The 23862-nt window shown below is 39.8% G+C and overlaps 1 protein-coding gene across 4 annotated transcripts in view; it reads right to left on the bottom strand.

Annotated features, from left to right (window-relative positions):
• arhgef9a (Cdc42 guanine nucleotide exchange factor (GEF) 9a) overlaps window positions 1-23862 on the bottom strand; it is a 340120-nt gene that overhangs the window by 13865 nt on the left and 302393 nt on the right. For 3 of the 4 annotated variants that reach the window (XM_072595280.1, XM_072595282.1, XM_072595283.1), the window contains 2 exons: window positions 23113-23356; window positions 4059-4127 (listed from right to left, as the gene is read on the bottom strand). In XM_072595280.1, coding sequence (XP_072451381.1) covers window positions 4059-4127; window positions 23113-23356 — 313 coding nt within the window. The remainder of the gene's footprint in view (window positions 1-4058; window positions 4128-23112; window positions 23357-23862) is intronic. The other variant, XM_072595281.1, reaches the window with a different exon arrangement.

Here is a 23862-nt window from a genome sequence, read left to right as displayed (position 1 = left end):
GTAAATTGTAGTGTATTAGTTGAAGAAATGTAATAATATCTAAATTGAGTTTAATTTACATATACATGAAAACATACTGTGCAGTAAACAAAGTTGGTGAATTACAGGCACAGGTAGCTCTGAAGAAATTCTAAAGAAGAGTCATTCTAGACTTGAAACATTAACTCTGTTTCTCTTTACATTTCTCTAGCAATTTCTGTACTTGTTTCAGATTTCCAGCATCTTATATTTTATTTAGTGTTTAACACACTGGTTCTGTGTATGCAGTACTAAGTTAGATAGCCATGTGATCAGATCTCTGAGAAGGTCCTAGGTGACAATAGGTATCTAAGTGTTTTAGTTAAGCTCAAAAGAAGCAGTGTGTCAGTAATATAGCTGAAACTTACCAAAAATCAACCAACCATCATTGTGGTTTCAACTTTATAGAGGAATGACCAGGGAGAAGGTCAATGACCTTCTCTACTCCACTAAGGTTAGTAATACCATCTACCTTACACACATTCTATCTCGGCTGCATCCACCTGCCATCAAGGCTTATGCATGCGGTCCCCCACTCACTGTCACCCTTTCAAGCCCCCAAATTTTAACTCTTCATTGCTTCTATGCTGCCTCCTCACTCAGTTGGGTCACCTCACCAACTTTCCTCCACCAGTATTAACAATGGCACCAACTTTCATTTCACCCTTTGTTCTTATTCCAGGAGAAACTGCGCACATTAGGGGCAAAAGAGCCAGGATGGGAATAGGGGCACCAGATATTTAGCTTCTCACCTCTTATAATAACAAGATCTTGGCCCTTGCTGGCAAGAATTGGGATTGTCTTAAGGAGACAATGAAACAGCATGTGCCATTCTCCGTTGCTGTGCTAATCTTCTACTGCCCCCACTGTGAATGTACTAGAGTCACAGCATTATACAGCAAAGAAAGAGACCTTTCAGTCCAACTCATCCACTCCAAACAGTCATCTCAATCCAATCTAGCCCCGTTTGCCAGCATCTGGCCAGATACCCTTAAACCCTTCCTATTCATATACCCATCCAGATGCCTTTTAAATTGTAGCAATCTCCACCACTTGCTCTGGCAGTTTGTTCCATACACACGCCACCTTTTGCATGAGAAAGTTACCCCTCAAGTCCTTTTTAAAATCTCTCCCCTCTCACTTTAAACCTCTGCCCTCTAGGTTTAGACTCTCCCACCCTCAGAAAAGACTTTGGCTATCACCCTATCCATGCACCTCATGGTTTTATATATCTATATGAGGTCACTCCTCAGTCTCCAACACTCCAGGGGAAAAAAAAGCTCCAACCTATTCAGCCTCTCCCTATAGCTCAAAACCTCCAGACCTGGCAATATCCTTGTAAATCTTTTCTTCACACTCTCAAGTTTAACAATATCCTTATTATTGAAGGGTGACCAGAATTAATGCAGTATTCTAAAAAAGGTCTCACCAATGTGTTGTACAGCTACAGCATGACGTCCGAAATCCTAAACTCAATGTTCTGTCCAATGAAGGCAACCATGCCAAACATTGTCTTCACCATGCTGTCCAGCTGTGACTCCAAGTTAAAGGAAGTATGAACCCTCACCCCTTGGTGTCTTTGTTTGGCAATTGTCCCCAGGGCCCTACCATTTACTGTATAAGTCCTGCCCTGGTTTCTCTTACCAAAATGCAACACCTCACATTTATCTAAAATAAACTCCATCTGCCACTCCTCAGCCCAATGGTCTATCTGATCAAGGTCCCATTGTACTCTGAGATAATCTTCTTCACTGACAACTGCACCACTTATTTCGGTGTCATCAGCAAATGTACTAACCCTATCTCCCACATTTACATCCAAATCATTTATATAAACGATGAAAATCTTAACATGCCAGAATATTCACTCCCTGTTCGTGACATATTCCCTCTTTTATACCCTGTAGGTACAAATGATATTAGCACAGCCTCTTAAGTTTACAAGGTGTCGCTGCAAAATATCTCCTGCCCCACCTCTGAGCAAGGGAGCACGGATGCCTTAGGGATTGTACTAGCGATATTGCCTTCTGCATCCTTAGCCAGCTTAGACACTCAGAGCCTTGTGGGTATTTTAGCTAGATTAGAGATGGGAGCATCTGTTGGTAAGCACATCACTGCCACAGCTTTTCAGCTGGTTGAAATGGAGAAATGCCCCAGGTTGCTGGCACTCAGAGAAACCAGGCACCTGCTCAATCCCAGGCAAGAAAGAAGCCTATACCTCTGGCAATTTGTGTCTTTGTAAAATGCACAAACAGGAGCAGCAGGCAAGCTTAGTGTGGTCACTGGACAAGCTGACACAAAGATGGCATGACTGTAGCAATGCCTAATGCCTTAGCCATATTAACATCTGGCTGCTGACATGGATGGATCGGTAACTGCCGTACAGAGTCAGGCCCATCACTCTATTTGCTGGATATGCGCACAAACCTGCAATCCAATGGTCTAACCATCGTGTTTAGCATCAACAGCGAGGTGACAGGGGAACAAGGAACCATGATTTCACTCTAAGATGCCCCTTCCTAACAAGGTGACAGGAGGATGCCAGCAGGAGAAGGGTCCACATACAGGTCACCCAAACGTCTCCTCTCAGGACACTCCAGAGGAAGCCAAGCATCCAGCTGCACCCTATATAACATCCTCAGCCCTGTGTTGGTCAAACCAAAGAGGGACACCAGCCTGTGAGCAAGACACACTCCGCAGTCTGTGCTCTTTAGATGCAAAAACCTTAGGGTCACCCAACCAAAGCTCCAATGCTAATGGGCTCCAGTGAGACAGTAGGACAGGCTCCCTCCACCCCAGCTGGGACTCTGGGAATGCATCAAGATGTAGTGGGAGGGAAAGATTGAAGAAGATCTTCTAAGGGCACACAGGTGTCACATCCTTGTAAATACCCTGACATTTTAAACAAATACATGCTCATCTTTTATTATTAGCAGTGTGAGCAAATATCTACTACAATATTGAAAGTTCGGACCCCAGCCATCCTTAGTGCTTCATGACGTTTTATGGTCCAAGTTGTGAAGTGAGCAACTCTTTTATCATGTACAGGCTCCGGGCACTTGGAAGATGATGACTACTTAGGGGTCATAGTCATTATGGGCATTGCCTCTTGATCCTGCATAATGTGGTCAAAAGTGCTTGTGGCAGGCATGTGGACTGGACACAGTAGGCCAATGTCTAAGCCGTACACAGCATGCAGTGCTCACAGGTCCATTTCAGCTTTATTATATGGGCGTGCGAGTGTACTGCTATTACCCTTTGGATGGGCTCACATCACTCAACATTGAAGCCGCTCCCTCATAGAAAGAAACACCAAACCCCTCCCACATGGGCATAGTGACAGTCATTTTTAACTTTATTGAACTCTCAGCACAATGCGGGGATACAGCAGTCGTTCCCACACTGTGAATCTGCCACTCAGAATCTTACTCTTGGTGAACCCTCAAATGTAGCCATTCTCCTTTTGGTATTGGTTCCCATCAAACTCATAGGCTTTGAACTTCTCTATGTTCCCACCCAAACTATTTATCTAAATTTTTCGTCCTAGCTCTCCGTGCCCAGTCCCAGGTGGATTGAGTAAACATTCCAGATATAGTAGTGCCCCCATGGATGCTCGGATGCTACTAACTGTAAATGACCAATACCCTCACCCCCAACCTGCATTATCCCTTTCTTTTCCATGTTTTATTGCTCCCCCTATGTTTATATTGCGTTGTCCCACTTCACAACTGTATTTCCTCTCTGCATCCTAAAATGCTGCCCAACGCACATAATTCAGTTTCCTTGTTTCTCTCTCACAGCAGTGGTCCATGATTAGAACTCCCACCTCCCCGCTCACCATCACTCTCCCTTCCACTGACACCCCCATTCCATCCCCCACTTCCCTTGACTTCTTGACAGCCCAGGATTGACAGTGACCCAACATGGACAGCCCCAGAAGAGGAGTGAGCAGACCCTAACTGATTCTCACCCCAATAGTTAACTCAGCTTCTCTAAAATTGCCTGTACAATGAAAGACAAATGCAAGCACAAACACTCACCTTTCTGTTTGCTGACTTTTCTTACAGTCATTGCAGCTTGTCTCTTCTGATACTCCGAGATTTCAAATCCTAAAAAGCAGTACAATAAATGAAAGACATTCCGATGCAAAGAATTCTTAAAGAGTTTTGTTTCTATTATCTTGTACTTAAGTATTAGCTACAACCAGTCACAGGTAAGGAATGATTGATGCAGGATAATACTGCAACAGTCTAATCTCTAGCCTCAGAATGGGAACTCTTGCAGCTTGAACATGTTAGATCTTTTCCCTGTTGGATTAATAACCGTTGAAATCTACATGCTGCAGGTGTATTGCTGATACATTAGTAATGATTTTTAAAATTATACGAGCAGATAGTACAGATATAGACTCTTTTGGTTTTGTTATTTTTCATAGAATCTGGATGTTGCTGACAAATTCAGCTTTTGTTGCTCATTCCCAAGTGTCTTGGTCATCTGCTTCAGTGAGCAGTTAAGAAATAAACTTAGTGTTTTGCCACTAGAATCAAATTTCAGCAAAACTGGGCAAGGGTGGCCAATTTCATCAAGTAAAGAGGATTGTGTCATCCAGATGGACTTGACTGAGTGCACACCTAATTTGCAATGAATAAAATTTGCAGTTTAATGTTCTAAAGTTGTAAGGTTTGAGAAGGCATATTTTCAATAAATGAAGTAAAAGGATAACTTAACTATGAACTGGCTGAGGCAGCATCCGAGGAGCGGAAAATCGATGTTTCGGGCAAAAGCCCTTCATCAGGAATGATGCTGAGATCCTCAGGAGTGGAGAGATAAATAGGAGGGTGTGGGGCTGGGGAGAAGGTAGCTGAGATTACAATAGGTGGATGGAGGAAGGGGTAAAGGTGATAGGTTGGAGAGGTGGGTGGAGCGGATGGTGGGAAGGAAAATTGGCAGGTAGGACAGGTTATGAAGTCGGTCCTGAGCTAGAAGGTTGGAACTGGGGTAAGGTGAGGGGAGGAGAAATAGGAAACTGATGAAGTCCACATTGATGCCATGGGGTTGAAGGCTCCTGAGGCAGAAGATGAGGCATTCTTCCTCCAGGCATCGGGTGGTGAGAGAGTGGAGATGGAGGAGGCCCAGGACCTGCATGTCCTCAGCAGATTGGGAGGGACAGTTGAAGTGTTCAGCCATGAGGCGGTGGGGTTGATTGGTGCAGGTGTCCCTGAGATGTTTCCTGAAGCACTCTGCGATAAGAAATCAACCCCACCATCACATGGCCAAGCATTTCAACTCCCCCTCCTACTCTGCGGAGGACATGCAGGTGCTAGACCTCCTCCATCGCTACTCCCTCACCAACAGATGCCTAGAGGAAGAAGCCTCATTTTCCACCTCGGGACCCTTCAACACCATGGCATCAACATGGACTTCACCAGTTTCCTCATTTCTCATCCCCCCACCTTACCCCAATTCCAATCTTCCAGATCAGCACCATCCTCATGACTTGCCCCATCTGTCAATCTGCTTTCCCACCTATCCACTCCACCCTCCTCTCTACTTACCATTTTTACCCCCACCTCCATCCACCTACTGCACTCTCAGCTACCCTCTCCCCAGCCCAACCCCCCTCCCATTTATCTCTCCAACCCCGAGGCTCCCAACCTCATTCCTGATGAAGAGCTTTTGCCCGAAATGTCGATTTTCCTGCTCCTCAGATGCTGCCTGACCTGCTGTGCTTTTCTAGCACCACTCTAATCTTGACTTTAATCTCCAGCATCTGTAGTACTCACTTCCTCCTATGAACTGGCTGACTCTGGATCCTCATTAACTGAGTGAACTAGGTTCGATGTGTTGGGAGCATGTATAAATAAACAAGTTGGTGTGAGTTAATAAGATCTGAATGTAATTTACTATACAGCAGCAGAGCTGAGCATTTCAAGGAGTTCAGTGGAGGAAGGAGAGAGATGTTTAGTTGCCTTTTTCTGAACAAAGTAGCTGATTGTGGAGTAGGACTGGTAACTTTTCCTAGTTTTAAACTAAAAATAAGATGCTCAATTCATGCTTAGCTGTCTAGTCTTTTAATACCATATTTCTTAAGAATAGCTTGTTAGGTTCAAGATTGATACTAGTCCATAAAAATGCAATAAAAATAAAATAAATGTTTCAGAGTGGGGATTCTTCAAGTGAAAAGAGTAGGGATACTTGAATGGCTTAATTAATAACTGATATAAAGTGTGGTAGAGATGATGGGTTGGTTCATGTGTTGCAGCTGCAGCATGTAGGCTCTGCCAGACGCTAAGGTGATCCACAGAGAACATATTTTAATCAGTGTTTGCAGCTTTAATAAATGTTCACAGTTCAGTGAATGTTGAAAACTTGGCAGTTGGAATGTAATGTGGGAAAATGTGAGGCACTTCAGCAGTAACAAAAGAAGAACTGAGTACTATTTAAAAGAGGAAAGAATGCAGAAGCACAAGGAAGTCTTGCTAAAATTATATAAAGCACTACTCAATTGAATTTGTAACTTTCCTAGAGTAAATGATTCAATTTTATATTTCACCTGATGAAGGGCCAGTGCTTCCAAATAAACTTGTTGGACTATAACCTGGTGTTGTCTGACTTTTGACCTTGTCCACCCCAGTCCAGCACCAGCACCAGCACCTCCGCATCTTAAAACGTTTAGAAAAAGCTAAGATACTATACTAAGGTATAGTTATGTTTCTAATGATAAGTAAAGAAAAGCTGTCCATTAGATCTCTTTGAATGTTAGACATTTTCTTTGCAGTCAGAGGTAGAGAAGCAAAGCTCGACACAGCTTCAGCAATACAATTGCACAGTGTAAGTTTTGTCAATAATTGCTAGAATGGCAATGATCATCGGATATCATAAAAACCCATGAGAGCTTGCTATGTATGAACAGGAGTAAGCCATTTGACCATTGAGTCTCATCCTCCATTCAATGAGATTATGGCTAATCTGAAAATCTTCAATTCCAGCTTTTTGCAACTGAAATTGCTGGAGAAATTCAGCAGGTTTGGCAGTGTCTGTAGACAGAAAACATAGTTCACATTTCATGTCCAGTGACATTTCTTCACTTCTAGTCAAACTAATCCAGGAATACTGTAAACAATTTTTCTCCCATTATCTAAGCAAAGATATTAGACGCAGTCCTGAAAAACTTCACTAGGTTGGATCCAGGTATGGAGGAACTTTTCTTATCAGGAGAATTTAACTTGGTTGGGCTTGTACTCATAGGAGTTTAGAAGAATTAAAGACAACCTTTTTGAAACATAGAAGTCTCTTAACGGCTTTCCAATTTAGATATGAAGAGGTTGTTTCCTCTTGTGGGAGAGATTAAGACCAGAGGACATAATTCCACGTGTGAAGACTCTCCCATTTAAAACAGAACTAGAGAGGAATTTCTTCTCTTAGAGGGTAGTGAATCTGTGGAATGCTTTACTTCAAAGGGCAGTATTAAGATTCAAAACTGAGATTGACAAATATTTAATCAATTCCATAATCAAGAGCTATTAAAGGAGAAGGCAAAAAGCTGGAATTGAAGATTTTCAGATTAGCCATAATCTCATTGAATGGAGGATCAGACTCAATGGTCAAATGGCTTACTCCTGTTCATACATAGCAAGCTCTCATGGGTTTTTATGATATTCGATGATCATTGCCATTCTAGCAATTATTGACAAAACTTACACTGTGCAATTGTATTGCTGAAGCTGTGTTGAGCTTTGCTTCTCTACCTCTGACTGCAAAGAAAATGTCTGACATTCAAAGAGATCTAATGGACAGCTTTTCTTTTCTTATCATTAGAAACATAAATATACCTTAGTATAGTATCTTAGCTTTTTCTAAATGTTTTAAGATGCGGAGGTGCTGGTGCTGGACTGGGGTGGACAAGGTCAAAAGTCAGACAACACCAGGTTATAGTCCAACAGGTTTATTTGGAAGCACTAGCTTTTGAAGCACTGGCCCTTCATCAGGTGAAATATAAAATTGAATCATATACTCTAGGAAAGTTACAAATTCAATTGAGTCTGTTTGCTGAATTCAGTGAAGATGGTAAAAGTCTTTTTTTATTTATTCGTGGGATGGAGGCATTGCTAGTTAGGTCAGGATTTACTGCCCATTCCTAATTACCCTCGAGTAGGTTGTGGAGAGTTGCTTCCTTATCAAAAGCAATTAGGAATGGACAATAAATGTTAACTTATCCATCAACTCCGAAATCTCATAAATGAATGAAAAAAATGTGGCGTCATCACATGACAAAAACAAAATATTAAATTAGGATTCCTGTTCTTTGTCACTATTCAAAGACCCCTGCTGAAAAATTCATGAAAGCCAGAGAAGGTCATGACTAGTTTTAACTCTAAAGCTATCATAATATATTGAGAGATTTATTTAATGATTCGAGGTTGGGCAATGCAGCATAGCCTTTGGGACTTTAAGCCCTGGGTGTAAGCTCATGAAATATCTCAGAAATAGCTATAATCATGTCTAATAGCACAGTAGCTGCTGTCTGCTTTTTGGCATTTTCCTTATACTTTGTGGTGCCCAGCTGCAGTGAGATGGCATGTTGCCAATATGACAGGAAACACACCTCACTGGATACTAAACCGACCACATTCTGCGATATGATTCAGAGGTTTCATGAGAATACTCTGCACAAATCTCGCCCTGAGTTTAATTTTTTTGAATCAAATTGCACTCTCATTAAACTTGTTTATTATTTCCAACGGCTTCTAGGAAACTGGTAGGGGTGGACCATATTACATGTATTGGGATTCAAATATTAGCTAACCTAAAAGAAAAGTTCAGGAACTAATTTCTGCCATTGCACATGGATAGAGAGTTATAAGTGTAACAATGAGTCTGTGACCATTTCTGTTAGAACAAAAGATGGTCTTAACATGACACAATCTATTAAATAAAGCAGCTTCAGTTATTTCACAGTATGTTAACAATGTTAATTTCATCATTGATATTCCAAACTATGGCAGCCAAGCAAACTGTTTAATGCTACTTGTTTTGACATATCTTTACAAATGGTTAAAGGTTATTCAGTATTGATCAGTAATTATTCCCAGTCTAAAAGAATATACTTTAATTGAAGGTGAAAACATGGGCTGTGCCTATGAATAATGCCAATGTGCTTTTTGTGGGTACTTCACATCATAAGAATGGATCAGAATTCTGATATACTATGGATTTTTTTTAACTTTTAATACCAAAATATGTTTATTTTTGAAAGAGTACTACTACTACAACCAAAAAAGATCACAGACGTAAACTCATTGCTGGAAAAGTCTTCTGTGGGACCCATGAAATTCACACCTGTCAGGGAAACTTCAATAACAGTGAGAGAAACATAACAGGAAAAGATAATGGTGGGGCTGACTATTGTTTTCCTCTCAGTGGAAAGCCACCTATTGAAGACATGTTTTGTGCTTTGCCATTCCAGCAAACAAAAACAGCAGTTAAAAACTGATTGCAATCCAGGCCTGCAGAAGAAGGTATACTACTGAGCTGAAGTGAACTGAGGCACCTATGTTTACAAATCTGGGTTCAATGCCAGCGTTCTGCCAAGGTCAGAGTTGAAGACCCAGTCACTGCATTGCAGGTAAAGGACTTCACACAATTTGAGTGTGAGAAGCCAACTAATTAGCAAGTCGGTCAAGAGGAGATAGGACAGAAAGAGCTTCCCATTCTGAGTGCTGTTACCAAGCCAGTTGTAAAAAGGAAATAGGACAAAAAGAACTTCAACAAACTGTAAAGCTTAAGAATCCTGAAATCAACCATTCAATTCTCAATAGTCCACTGTCTACACCTTCCAAACTACCCAGAGAGACTGATCTGTATAGCTTATAACTGTTATCTTTATTTTAAGATTTACTGCTTGTTCCCAATTTGTATGCATGTGTGCCACATTAGGTCTTCTTTTTGTTTAGTAACTCATAAACTCAATCTTTTGTTGAGAGAGCCTGGTTAAATCAGCTTTTTCTTTAAACATAAATTCATTTGTTTTGAGTGAAAGGCAGAAAAAAAATTGGAGAGAAAATTTAAAAATTAAGCCTGATGCAACCAACTGAGGGGACGTGGGGGTAATTTGGTAAATGAATAAAGAAGGGAACCAAATAGCCCCTCTTCAGCTGGGAGTTAAACTATTGAGGTATCCGGCTGGAAGTGAACCAACTTGTGGAACCTTGCCCAGGGCCTGTTTGTAATATGGGATACGTACTTAATATCTTAGGAATCACCTCAACCTCAGCACCTTCACCTACACAAGCAATGGAAAGAGCCCAACACATTCTAAGCACATTTTTAGTTTCAATTCTTCACGCTTGATCCATATATAAAAACGTAGAGAAATAACCTGTTTGGGAACCAATACCTGAAATATATTTGCTTTGCAGCACCATAGCCAGTAACACTGCCGCTGTGACCATTAATATAGGACTCATGATCCTTACTATTGGCATCACAACTTGTGTTTACTGATTTACTGCTTTCCAAGTATGATAGCATTCTGACTTTTCTAACAGTGTTCGTGTGCCTGTTTTTTTCCTGTAACTAACTCTAACAGGTTAATTTTAATTTTCTTGGCAGCTGATAGACAATATTTGATATCTATGCACTAACTCGGCCAGAACTCTGGACAGCTCATATTGTAATTTATACTGTAATCCCGTTCACACGACAACACCTTTAGGTAGTTTTACTTATCCAATCTAGCACGCATTTCCTGCTCCACTTTCCAGCACTTTTGGTTCTTGGCAGACATGCTGCTCCTTATAAATCATGTAAAGCCCACTCAACTCAGATGTTAGCTAAGGTGGGTGAAGTAACTCCACATAGGGTGGCATCCTGTCACCAAGCCACCCTTTATTTATATGTGCATAGCACATGATACTGACCAATAGACTCAAAGCCAGCTCCTAGTGTGATCAGAGCCTCTGATACTCCTGTTTCTACCCGTCAGCCAAGACTCCCTGATTGAACCAGGTTAACGGCCCCAATTAGGGAACTCATATGCTATGATCTTCAGTTGACTGATTTCATTCCAATCACTACAGTGGGATTCAACACTAATCCTTCTTCTTTTCTCAGGTCAAGGGAATGATATTTGAAACACAAACCTACAATGTAACAATTCCAGAATCGTCAGTCAGCTGTTGCAAAGAAAAGACAGATTCTGATTTTCAGTTAAAAATCACACAACACGAGGTTATAGTCTAATAGGTTTAATTGGAAGCACACTAGCTTTCGGAGCGCCACTCCTTCTACAGGTGATATTGGAGGACACAATTCTAAGGCACAGAATTTATAGCAAAAATTTACAGAGTGATGTAACTGAAATTATACTTTGAAAAATACCTGGATTGTCTGTTGAGTCAATCAAGTTATTTTTCAATGTATAATTTCAGTTACATCACACTGTCAATTAAATTCTGTGCCTTAGAATTGTGTCCTCCACTATCACCTGATGACGGAGCGGCGCTCCAAAAGCTAGTGTGCTTCCAATTAAACCTGTTGGACTATAACCTCGTGTTGTGTGATTTTTAACTTTGTACACCCAGTCCAACACCGGCATCTCCAAATCCTGATTTTCAGATTTGCAACCTTTACCAGATCTAAAATTAGGTCATTTTAATAAAGTACCTTATTTTCGTTATACAGTGAGATACTGGGCTATAATTTTACCCTCGCCAGAAATGGCAAGGCAACGCAAACAATTAGGTCAGTTGGCCCTGATGAGATACTTGACCTCTTCTTGCCACTTTAGTGTTTTTCTGGGGTAGAAGGACCATTGGGAAATTTCTCAACCCTCCTGCAGTTAAAGCCCTCAAACGGTCAACTCATGGCCATTTATGGGCCTCAACTCAGCACCTACCCAATTACTGCCTTCACAGCAGATAAGAAAAATATCTGGTTTCCTGATTATGAAACAAAGACAATCTGTCTGGGGTTGGGGGGGATGGGGTCCTGTTGGCTCTATTTGTCCTACTTTGGAGCCGATGAAGGCCATGGTTGGGGGTAAAAGGCTCAGGGTTGAAAGCCATCTGTCTACCTTTGACCTTACCTCCTAGAACCCACCATGAGAGTCCTGAAGTAAAAAATTTTCTTAAGTCTAGGCCTTCAGTGAGGACCTCTGGACCTAGAATTTGCTGGCTTTGGATTAGGTGACAGCTTCTAGGGAAATGGGACTTTAATATTGAGGCCTGTGATTCACTAAGAAGCTTGTCAGTCAGCTCTTAACAAGCTGATTAGAATTTAAGCTGGTCGGGGGAGGGGTGTGTGTGGGTGGTTTCTCATTTGGAGGAGTGGAGCCACTTACCACTGAACATTGCCATCCTGATACTTGGGCTGCAAGATGGAAAGTCCCAAAGCTAGGTTTATTCTCCTTACAGCAAGAAAAGTTAAGGATAAATTTATTACAGCCTTTTAATATCATTAATATAGTTAATAAGAAGAAACAGTTTACAGTGGAACTAAGTCATTATTGACAAGAGACAGAGTTCAAGTTTCAACAAAAGAACCAAAATGGAGAGAGGGGATTTTTATTTTCTCTCAACGGGGGGGATGTTCAGGGTGGGGTGGCTGGGGGGAGTGGGGCCTGTGTGGTGGTGGCAGAGGGACTGTTACAATGATCTGGAATGCAGTGCCAGAAGAATGTTGAAAATATTTTCAACAATATCCTTCAAAAATGCAAGGTATGAAGACTTGAAATGAACAAGTTACACAGACTGAATGAAAATGCAGGGGAGTGAGATGAATTTCAATGTTCCTTCAAGAACCAGCAGTGACACGATGGACCAAATAACCTCCTTCTGTGCTGCATCACTGTGATTCTTGTACTTTTGAAAGACAATGTTTTAGCATTATGATCTAATTACAGGTTGGGGGGTTAGTTAGCTCAGTTGGCTGGTCGGCTTGAATTGCAATGTAGAGTAACACTAACAGCATGGGTCTAATTGCCACACTGGCTAAGTTTATCATGAAGGACTCTCCCCTCACCAGAGGCATGGTGACCCTCAGGTTAAACCAACACCACCACCAGTTATCTCTGTAACGAGATACCAGCCCAATGGTCCGGTGGAACTTACCTTTGCACATTTACATTCAAGAACTTCCGCTTTGAGCAGACATCTACAATCATTATATGTGAGTGCAGTTTAGTTTGGCACAGGTACATTTGGAAGCATGCCTTAGCAAGCTTCAGTACCTTCACCAGTGAAGGACAGAAAAAGGAGAAAGGTTAAGAAAAAAATAACTTGTACAAGCATGTTAATTTCACCTCAGTGGGTTTCCCTGTGAGGCATCTGTTTTGCTGTGAATGAATGCACATCAGAATGAAGATTAAGGTTTGTCTACTGCCTGGCATCAATGTGTGAAATAAATAATGACTGATTTTTCTCATTTGAACATTTCTTACATCTATCAATGAATATTCCAGAATGTGATTTGAAGAAACGATATTTCCACACTCTGAAATATCAGACATGAAGTTATTTCTGTCTTTCAATGCAGATTTGATTAAAAACATGAGTCACTTGCGTAGCTTTCCCCCCATCCATTAATTTCCTTTCTTGGCAGGCATTCCTCCTTACTCACCGTCATCATGCCAGAATTCCTATCAGGATAAGACCCATAACAGGAATGATAAAACTACCATGTAATGAAAAATAAATCATGGAAGAGGAGAACCAAAATATAAATGGCAGCAGTCCCAGTAATGCTTAATTAAGACAATAACATGAATCTGCTCACCACTTATTACAGATGTTGCTATGAAATGAGAAAAAGCTTTCAATTTCATAAAGTCAGTTTCTTGCAATAAATTGTTTACAATTCCCTTAACCGTCGTCATTATTCTATAAAGACATACAGAAACACAGACAAAACATCTGGGAAGGTAAAGCCACACATCCACTATTCCTAATTTCTTCTTAGAACACAAACCTAGAAAACAAATGGATGGCCAGATTTGTAAAGGTGGAGATGGAGCAGTTAGGTAGGTGGCAATAGCAAAAGAACTGCAAAATTAGTGAAATAAAATTTGTAACATGCAATAGTTACAAGTAAATGTAGGGCGCAGTAAAATAGAAGGATTAATAGGTGCTCCAAGTATTTTATGGATGGTGTGAAAATTGTTGTTGGAAAAAGTGTAAGACCTAGAATTTATAAACTTTGACTTTACTGAGCATAAAAATCTAACTAAAATGTTAAACAACAGTACAGTAGTACTGTGCAAAGCAAATACATGCTGAAATATACTGCAGCTTCAAAGAAGGTAAGCCAGAAGACATCATGTTAGAACTAGACAGTGGCCTAGGTAGATCATATCTTGAGTGTTTTGGTTTTGATTAAATGGGAATACATGAGATCAGAACATTGAGAGAATTGGTTCCATCATATGTCACAGTTTTTATTTGTCTCTCTAATTGCTGTTAGAACACTTAATCCCATTCCCAAATAAATATCTAAATGTCCTTTTGATATAAATATCTAAACAATAAATATCCTTTTAGAACATTATTAGTTCTCATTGGATCAACTGCCCAGTTGGGAATCTGTACTGTACTTCTAATTCATAACTTTTCAATGGTACAAAATCCATCTCTGAAATCAAGTGTTGATTGAAGCCTGGTAATATTTTTATCTATGGCAGAAGTGGGTACTGCAGATGCTGGAGATTGGAGTCAAGCTTAGAGTGGTGCTGGAAAAGCACGGCAGGTCAGGGCAGCATCCGAGAAGCAGGAAAATCAATGTTTTGGGCAAAAGCCCTTCATCAGGAATGAGGAGAACTTCTTCAAAGTAGGAATCCTTGGAAGAGGATTTGCAGTGAGGTTATTCCTGATGATGGGCTTTTGCCTGAAACATCGATTTTCCTGCTCCTTGGATGCTGCATAACCTGCTGTACTTTTCCAGCACCACTCTAATATCTTTATCTCGTCTAATGTTGCACTTGCAAAACAAATGGAAAAACAAGCTTTCATTAATGTTAGATATTCTTAGGTGTACTACAGTACTATAATTCAAAGTATTTCTTGATGCAGGCACAACGTTTTTGGCAGTATGCAAGGAATTACATAATTTCAGATTTTAAAACTCTTTAAATTATAAATCTGCTTAGTGTACTCATAAGCAGTGAGGAAGATGTATTCCTAAGCTTTTAAATCAGTGGCCCAATCTGCTCACTAATGCATTTCACTTTTCACAAAGGTCAATAAACAAGTTCAACTGAAGTTATTTTCTCAATACTGAAAGGGACTATTTCTAAATCAGAGTTACTGCTCTGCTGTTGATGAAACTGTGAATCTTTAAATAATGGTACAGAATTGCTTTGGTAGCAATATCTTCCAGTCCCACTTGATAAAATCACTAAAACAATGTCTATGTCAAGTCCAGGGCTAAATTTCTCCAGTTCATGTCTCGATCTCTTGCAGTCTCCAACATGCCAACAACTACAATGTTTGTATGATATTCTGCACTGTCCCAGTTACCTACCCCCCTTGCTCACGTCAAACCAAATGGAGTTTTCATTTCACAGAGTAATGGTCTCAAAAAAACCCTTTTATGAACACAGTGGCAAATCATTTATTAATCACTAATTTTCATCTTGAAACCATGTTATAAATCCTGTCTCCTTGTGTTATTTCACCTTACCCATATCTTGAATTATTTCTTAGATCATATTTCCTAAATGTTGCCTGCATTCCTTCCTGCCTATAAAATTACCTTGAGATATTTCTCTCTGAAATGAACCACACAAGTATAAATTCTCATTATTCAAAAATAATTAGGCATACCTTTACTTTAGTTATATTTCACTTTTGGACATTTACCAATTTGTATTTGCAGTAGGTACTGCCTTGAATTCTGTGGCATTAATTGTGCCTTTCACTGTTCAAAATATTTTACTTCTAAGGAAGTTGACACACACTATTATATTTACTTGTATAACTTCCATATTTAGCCAGAATATGTCCTCAATCTTCGAGTGGTCTGAGTCTATACAGAGGAGGTGAAGTTTGCATCAAGTTCCAAGTAGAAAACAGGTGAAACATTAGCCATTCCAGAATATCATGATAGTGGATCATAGCCCCAAACTACTAAAGATATATTTAATGTTTAAGAAATTCAAATCTTTTACTTAAAAAAAAGGACATAAAGCTAAAGATAACTGGGAATGTAAATTCTAAGAATGTAATTCAATGGATGTAGGTTTGCTCGCTGATTTCCAGACGTTTCACCACCCTATTAGGTAACATTTTTAGTGGGCCTCAGGTGAAGCAGTGTACATGATTCCTGCTTTCTATTTATATGTTTGGGTTCCTTTGGGTTAGTGATGTTATTTCCTGTTCTTTTTCTCAGGGGGTGGTAAATGGAGTCTAACTCGATGTGTTTGTTGATAGAGTTCCGGTTGGAATGCCATGCTTCTAGGAATTCTCGTGCGTGTCTCTGTTTGGCTTGTCCTAAGATGGATGTGTTGTCCCAGTCAAAGTAGTGTCCTTCCTTATCTGTATGTAAGGATACTAGTGAGAGAGGGTCATGTCGTTTTGTGGCTAGTTGGTGTTCACGTATCCTGGTGGCTAGTTTTCTGCCTGTTTGTCCTATGTAGTGTTTGTTACATTCCTTACACAGTATTTTGTAAATGACATTAGTTTTGCTTGTTGTCTGTATAAGGTCTTTCAAGTTCATTAGCTGCTTTTTTAGTGTGTTGGTGGGTTTGTGGGCTACCATGATGCCAAGGGGTCTGAGTAGTCTGGCAGCCATTTCCGAGATGTCTTTGATGTAGGGGTGAGTGATAATGTTTCTGGATGTATTTGTCTGCTTGTTTGGGTATGTTGCTGAGAAATCGGCAGACTGTGTTCATTGGGTACCCATTCTTTTTGAATACATAGTATAGGTGATTTTCCTCTGCTCTGCGTAGTTTCTCTGTGCTGCAGTATGTGTTGGCTCATTGAAATAATGTTCTGGTGTAGCTTCACTTGTGGATTTTGGGATGATTGCTTCTGTAGTTCAATATTTGGTCCATATGTGTTGTTTTCCTGTAGGCGCTGGTCTGGAGTTGCCCATTGGCTGTTCGCTGTACTGTGACATCTAGGAATGGCAGTTTGCTGTTGTTTTCCTCCTCTTTAGTGAATTTTTATGCCAATAAGGGTGTTATTGATGATCTTGAAGGTTTCCTCTAATTTGCTTCATTTAGTGATAACAAAGGTGTCATCCACATAGCGGACCCAAATCTTGGGTTAGATGGTTGGCCGAGTAGAGCAAACAGCCAATGGGCAACTTCAAACCAGCGTCAACAGGAAAACAACATCCCAACATTTGATCTATATTTCTGTGTAGTGTTTTTTTAAATATTTTTTGGTAAAACGAATAAACTCACTCTTTTCTTAACTCAAAAAAGGCTGGTAAAATTGGCTACTTTCAAAACATAAATACATCAGAATTGGGAAATGTATCCTACAGGGATGGAATCCCTTGTGTTAAGTGTTGTGACCAATTGATGCAAGGCAAGTTTGTTGAGTAAAGAACAGTAAATGAGCCTTCTTATCTGAGAGCACAATGGTTTGTGGGTATTCCAATTTGAATCACAATGAATTGAGACCCTTGTCCAGTGACTAGTTGTAACAATAGTGAATAGATATGCCAAGCAGATAGACTCAGTATTTTATACAAGGCTGTATCTCCCAAAACCCCCAAAAGGTTCCTACTGTCCATTCAAAACGTTTTGTGTGTACATGCATGTTGTGAACTGCTCTGCCAGAGGAAAGAATTACAAGTGCCCAAGTCAGCACAATAAATATGAGCTAACAGGACATAATGACATCATTGACAGCACTGGCAGGAATACTGAACATTTTGAACACGTACTGTAGCCACTTTGGGATGTCAGCAGACATTCTCTTTTTACAATATTTAATATTTCCACTCTGAAAATTCACTATGGTGTAGATTTCACTGCAAGTGTTGGGATGCACTTGTCAGAAAACTCTGAAGGCCAAGGCAGGCATATCCAGGACTCTGCTTCTGAAGGAAATGGAATCTCTGATTGAACAGTGACCATCTGGAGGAGGGAGAGTGTTGGGAAGGAGAAAGTGATTTCTAGAATCTCTCATTTGCTGTGCTTGTGAGTGCAGGCCAAAATGGCAATCTGAACTCAAAATAGGGCCCACTTCAGCTCCTCATCAGTCAATGATCAGGGATATCTCCACTGGGGCATAAAAATGGAGCAAGCTAATAGGAGCATAATGTTCAGTTGCTCCATTCCTCATGATAATGATCTAATAGTCAACTCTTTGTCAGGGATTAACTCTATAAGTTCATTTATTTTAGACAATATTCATCATTATTAGTTATGAAGCAGATTACCAACTGATTTCTATGTCTTCAGCTGCAAATGCATAACTGGTGTTTGGTCCCTCCATTGATTGGATGGCTTGTTTATGATGCAGATTAGTGCCAACAACATGGGTTCAATTCCTGCACTGGTTGAGGCTATCATAAGTGTCTCTCCTTCTCAACTTTTCCCTTTGCTTGAGGCATGGTGACCCTCAGGTTAAACCACATCTCACTCCAATAAGAGAGCAGCTCTATGGTCTGGTAAGACTACAGTGACTTCACTTTATAGTACAAATTCTTGAATATTTAGTAGTTCTGCTGTGAACCAGCTACGCAGCAAACCACTGTTATAGGCTGAGACCCTACACATTGTGTTTCAACATAGATTCCAATCTAATTAAGAAACCTTCTGTTAATATTACAATAGGTGTATGTTGGATGAGCTACAGATTTTCAGGGCCTTCATTAGGGCATTATTGTTGGTACTGACTGGCCATATATAGATGTTCAGAAATTGCAGCAGGTACCAGTTGATAAATGTAGAAATGGTCAGTGTCCTGGAAGACAAAACAAGGTAACTTGCTGCTGTGAAAATGTGGATATGATTTGCCTTCCCCTGACTATACTGTACTATGAGGGACATGTCAAATTTAAATTATGGCTCTGCATTTCTGAGGAAGCCTATTCAGAATCCAATGTTAGAAGTACAAAACTCTTTATTTACAACATAAACAGAGAAAAGTTGCAATCTGTGTATGATTGCCATTCCTTAGAAATTCCAGTCCATTCATCTGAATAATATGCTTGCTGCAGCTTGGACATGTTGGTAAACTTTGAAAGAGCTACAGAATTGAATGTGTGCTATAAATGCACTGTAGTTAAAGTATATGCGTTGGGAGAAAACATTTAAGACATCTATATGTTACTACATAGTATAGGAATTTACTAGGTGGAAAGAGGTGGCAAATTTTCTCCTGAGAAACCTTCTTCTCATCTACTTCAAGGTCTTCTGATTGTTGGATACTGCATTTATTCTTTCTTCAAATTCCTCTAACACAACCCAAAAATCGTCTTATGAGGAGGAGGCCAAAGAGAACAAGCCTCCTTTCACCATTTCCTGAAGCTGCAATTCCACAGCTACATCTACCAAGCAGGAAGGTTGTGGTTCTGTATTCCAGCAGAGTTTCAGGCTAAGATGAAATTTTCATTTGTCAAAAACTGTTCAACCCTTTAACATAAATGTAGTGGTTGTCTAGAAATTCCTCCTACGCTTTTTGGCATTATTGTATAAAGCCAGCGAAGAGCTCAAATCCAGGCCAGGAGTTTGCTACAGAAATAAGATTGATTTCAAAATATCTTCTGGGTAGCAGACAATATGCAGTGGACTTGCGCCACCTGCTTCTCAGTCACATGAGAAAGACATCTTTAAAAAAACTGGACTAGATTTTATTTGTTACGCAAAGCATAACTTAGAAATGTCTAACAAGGTATTTCATTACGATATGGTGGCATTCCAGTCTTACCGTTATTTTCATTAAGCTGCTTCTATGAATAATCAGTGGTGAGTCAACAATTATGAGGTAAAAATTCCACTGCAATGTCTCCTCTTCCTGACACACACTGGAAATGTATATCAGAAAATCACACATTCCCAATGGTTGAATTTTTGTTAATTTATGAAATCAGGAGCAGACATAGCAATTTTTAATCATGAAACCCTACAAAGATATTGCACAGGGCATTCTTCTCAATTGTAAAACAAAAAGTATCATGGAACAAAGGAATTTTTCCCCACACTTCTCAGCCTGTCAATTTTAAACTTATTGCAATTGTGTTTGAATTTATATAACACTGTTTTATCTGGGCAAATATGGCAGCCCATCAGAGTTGTTAATTTCCTAAAAACAAAACAGAAGAAAAACAATTTAAAACATTTTGGGACTTTTGGTTTTGAGCCTAGGAAGGTTCCTATTTTTTTGAACAGTCATAGGAGCTTCAAAGTCTACCTAAGCCACTAAAACACGCACCTGTGGCAACATTAAAGTCCCCAAATACTGTACTGATGTGTCAGGTTAGTAAGTTATTTTCTGCTGTATGCTCAAATCTTAATTGTAAGAGAGGTGTTTTTAGTTGCATTCCTACAGTGTTGAAACAGGCCATTCAGCCCAACATGTCCACACCAACTCTTCAAAAGCATCCCACCCAGCTTTCCCCCCTTACCCTATCTCTGTATTCTCCATTGATAATCCACCTAACCTACACATCCCCAATACACTATAGGCAATTTAGCATGTCTAATTTATCTTTGAAATATCGGAGGAAACCAGAGCACTTGGAATCAACCCAGTCAGACATGGGCAGAGTGTGCAAACTCCACACAGTCACCTGAGGCTGGAATTGAACCTGAATCCCTGGTGCTGTGAGGCAGCAGTGCTAGCCACTGAGCCACCATGCTGTTGTGAAGCAACCAATGCTTATATATGCAATTCTAGGTCTGTGATGAATTTCTTGATCTTAGTCAAACAGTTACAGCATTATAATTACCTTCAGGGAGAAAAGGAAAGAAAAATTAGTTATTTGAACTTCAAAAAGACAAGCTAGTGGAATAAGCAGATAGGTGACAGCTGAAGCTCAATATCAAAAACTACAAGGTGATTCACCTTGACAAAAAGAGCATGGAAAGATGTTCTAAATTAAAAAGTGTGCAGGAGCACAGAAACTCAGCTGTATTTGTGGGTTGGGAAAGGTAGCAGGACAGGTGAAGGGAGCAGTTAATGAAACCTATTATATCCTAGGCTTTATTTATTAGGGGCATACAGTACAGGTGTAAGGATCTTATGTTGAACTTGGTTAAAAAAAAAGTAGAATCTCATCTGGAGTATTATGTACAATTCCACATTTTGAAAATGTTAATACATTGGATGGAGTGCAGAAAAACTTCACAAGAATGGTTTCAGGAATGAGAAACTTTGGTTATAAAGATAGATTGAGAAGTTAGGACTGCTTCCCTTGGAAAAAAAGAAGGCTATGGGAGATTTGCCAAAAAATTTCAAAATGGTACAAAGTCTGGACAGATTAAATAGAGAGAAACAATGGCAATTATTTGATTCTGTGATCATGTCTGTTATCTAGTGATCCCTGTCTATATAGTTGTCAAATTATAACACTGTCTCACTCTTATCATGGAGGTATGTAAGTATGGATTGTATTGCACCCAAAATAACTTATACTTCACTCAAAATCATGTCTGTATTCAATTCACTTCAGAATCCGCATCCTTGAGCATCAACAGAAATCAATAACTTTTCTGATTTCATTTTGTTTCTCAACTCGGCTTCAGTATGTACACAATGATCCAAGCTAATGTACTCATCAACATATAATAATAAGGAAAACCCTCCAGGAATGCAGTCATTGAGTCAGACAGGATTGATGATGTACAAATTGGATCACCAACAAGAAACCAACACATGTGATGTATCAATAAACAGTCTTGAAATTACACAAGTTGAAGTGTAGTATTTAAATGAACTCCATTGTTAGCTTGCTCTCACACTGCAGATGCCAACTGATTTATTCTATCATTCTTGCATACTACACTTTCAAGGTCAACTCGTGAATAGTATTCATTCCTTTCACTTTACCTACATCCAATTGAAAAGATCTGACAAAGCCATCAAATTATCGTTGGGAATTGCTGATTCCATTAAAAACTTCATTTAATCACAAGTTCTCTCTTTAAAAATTTCAAATGCGACATTTTCAATTGATTGTTGTTGAATAAGCTCTCTTTCTAAAGCTACTTTTTCGACATTGTTGCCAAGCATAATGGCACAATGCATTGCTCCAACAAAATTAATAAAGCACAAAAGAAGGTGTAAATCAGCCCAGGATATTTTTACTGATATAAATGCAAAGAGATGTCCATTTGCTTTGCAGGATTGTAAGGATATCTTTCAATAATCATGCCACTGGCCGAGAGTCACATTAGTTGAAGCAACTAGAATCCCAACCTAGACCATTAGTTGAACTCTACTACCCCTGGTGGTAGGCATACTACTGTGGTACTTCAGTTCACAAGAAAATAGGAAGTCATGGATTGGAAACTCTTACAACATTGGCAAGGATAATTTGCCTAGTTCCTAAAATAAGGCTCGGGCCTGACACACGCTTACCTCAGTCTAACCTTCAGCCATCAGAATGTGAAGTTACTGCAGCAGTATGCTCCACTGCAAGCAATCCATACATCAATGAGGTTGGGAATTAATTTCAAAGGCAACTTTGTATTGACAATATGCCATCAAGTAACAAAAATACAACACTTCTGGCAATGGTCACATCTAACAAAGGCAAAGCAGACAAATAGCCTGTGACAACATCTGAACCAACTTCTTTTGGGTTGGTAGAGCCATTGCTGGCATTAATTGGAAATACTGTCCTTTCCTCCCAATGAACCTGTAGCATTTGGGCAAAACAAAAGTTTAACTTTACATAAGGGCTAGTTGGAAGTTGAGGATCTTTCCTTGACCATCATTCGACCAGTATCCCATTACTGATCCAAATGCACCTATGAACTTTTTCAACACAGCTAATTCTTATATTCTGCTCCCACTCATTCTTTTGTTTCACTGATATAACTTGTTTTGTAATGCCATCTATGTACAATGTAAGTTATCTGATACGGTTCTCACTGAAAATTTTACATTTATGTAGTGGAAGAGAAGTAACAAATAATCTTGCCTATCTTTTCATCTTCTTGAACCATTTTCCTCTCTTCGTGAAGTGCTCGCAACCATCTTTGCTTTTCCTCTGGTTTCTTTACACAGAATAAGTGCACTTCCTCTGTTTCCTTGTTCTTAAGTTTGAAGGCATTCTTGGCATTAACATTAAACTCCTCATCTCTTCCATCAATAACGTCATTTATTTCATATTTGTCCATATCAATTCTGCATTTGTAGTAAAGTATGTCCCGTCGTATTAAATCCTTGAGAAAAAAAATTGAGAAACAACAAGTGTTATAACAGAAGGCTCTGTAAAGATTCATTCCTGAAAATTATTGATGTTAGTTATGAGAATGCTTTGTTATCACTGAGAAACAATTGGCAGAATCTTTCGGGTCACTGGGGGCTTTCCAACTGGAGAGCTTGAGAGAGACCAGTGCTTCCTCTTCCTGGTATGCCCACCAAACCACATGTAAATCACCAAGTGGTTTGGCCACTTGTGGGTCTTCTCCTGGAACCAAGATCCCAGAGTCAGATTTCCCACCTTGTGTGAGCCGCTAGCTAATCAGTGGCCAGCTGGTCCTGTGCTCAGCTGTGCTACAAAGGAGGTGAAGGCTTTTGCAGAAAGGACATCCCCTTTGGGGGCTTTCTGTCATGGTTGAGGGTTCACAGGTAGGAGAGGCTGTGTGTCAGAAGTAAGGACAGGGAGATCACTCCCAGTGGGACTCACTCTGCCTGATGGCCAGTCCCTTGATTTGACACTGAATGC

This window comes from Chiloscyllium punctatum, chromosome 25, assembly GCF_047496795.1.
Source record: "Chiloscyllium punctatum isolate Juve2018m chromosome 25, sChiPun1.3, whole genome shotgun sequence".
NCBI lineage: Eukaryota > Metazoa > Chordata > Chondrichthyes > Orectolobiformes > Hemiscylliidae > Chiloscyllium > Chiloscyllium punctatum.
Note: the sequence above shows the minus strand (reverse complement) of the source record. Positions and strands in the feature narration are given on the sequence as shown.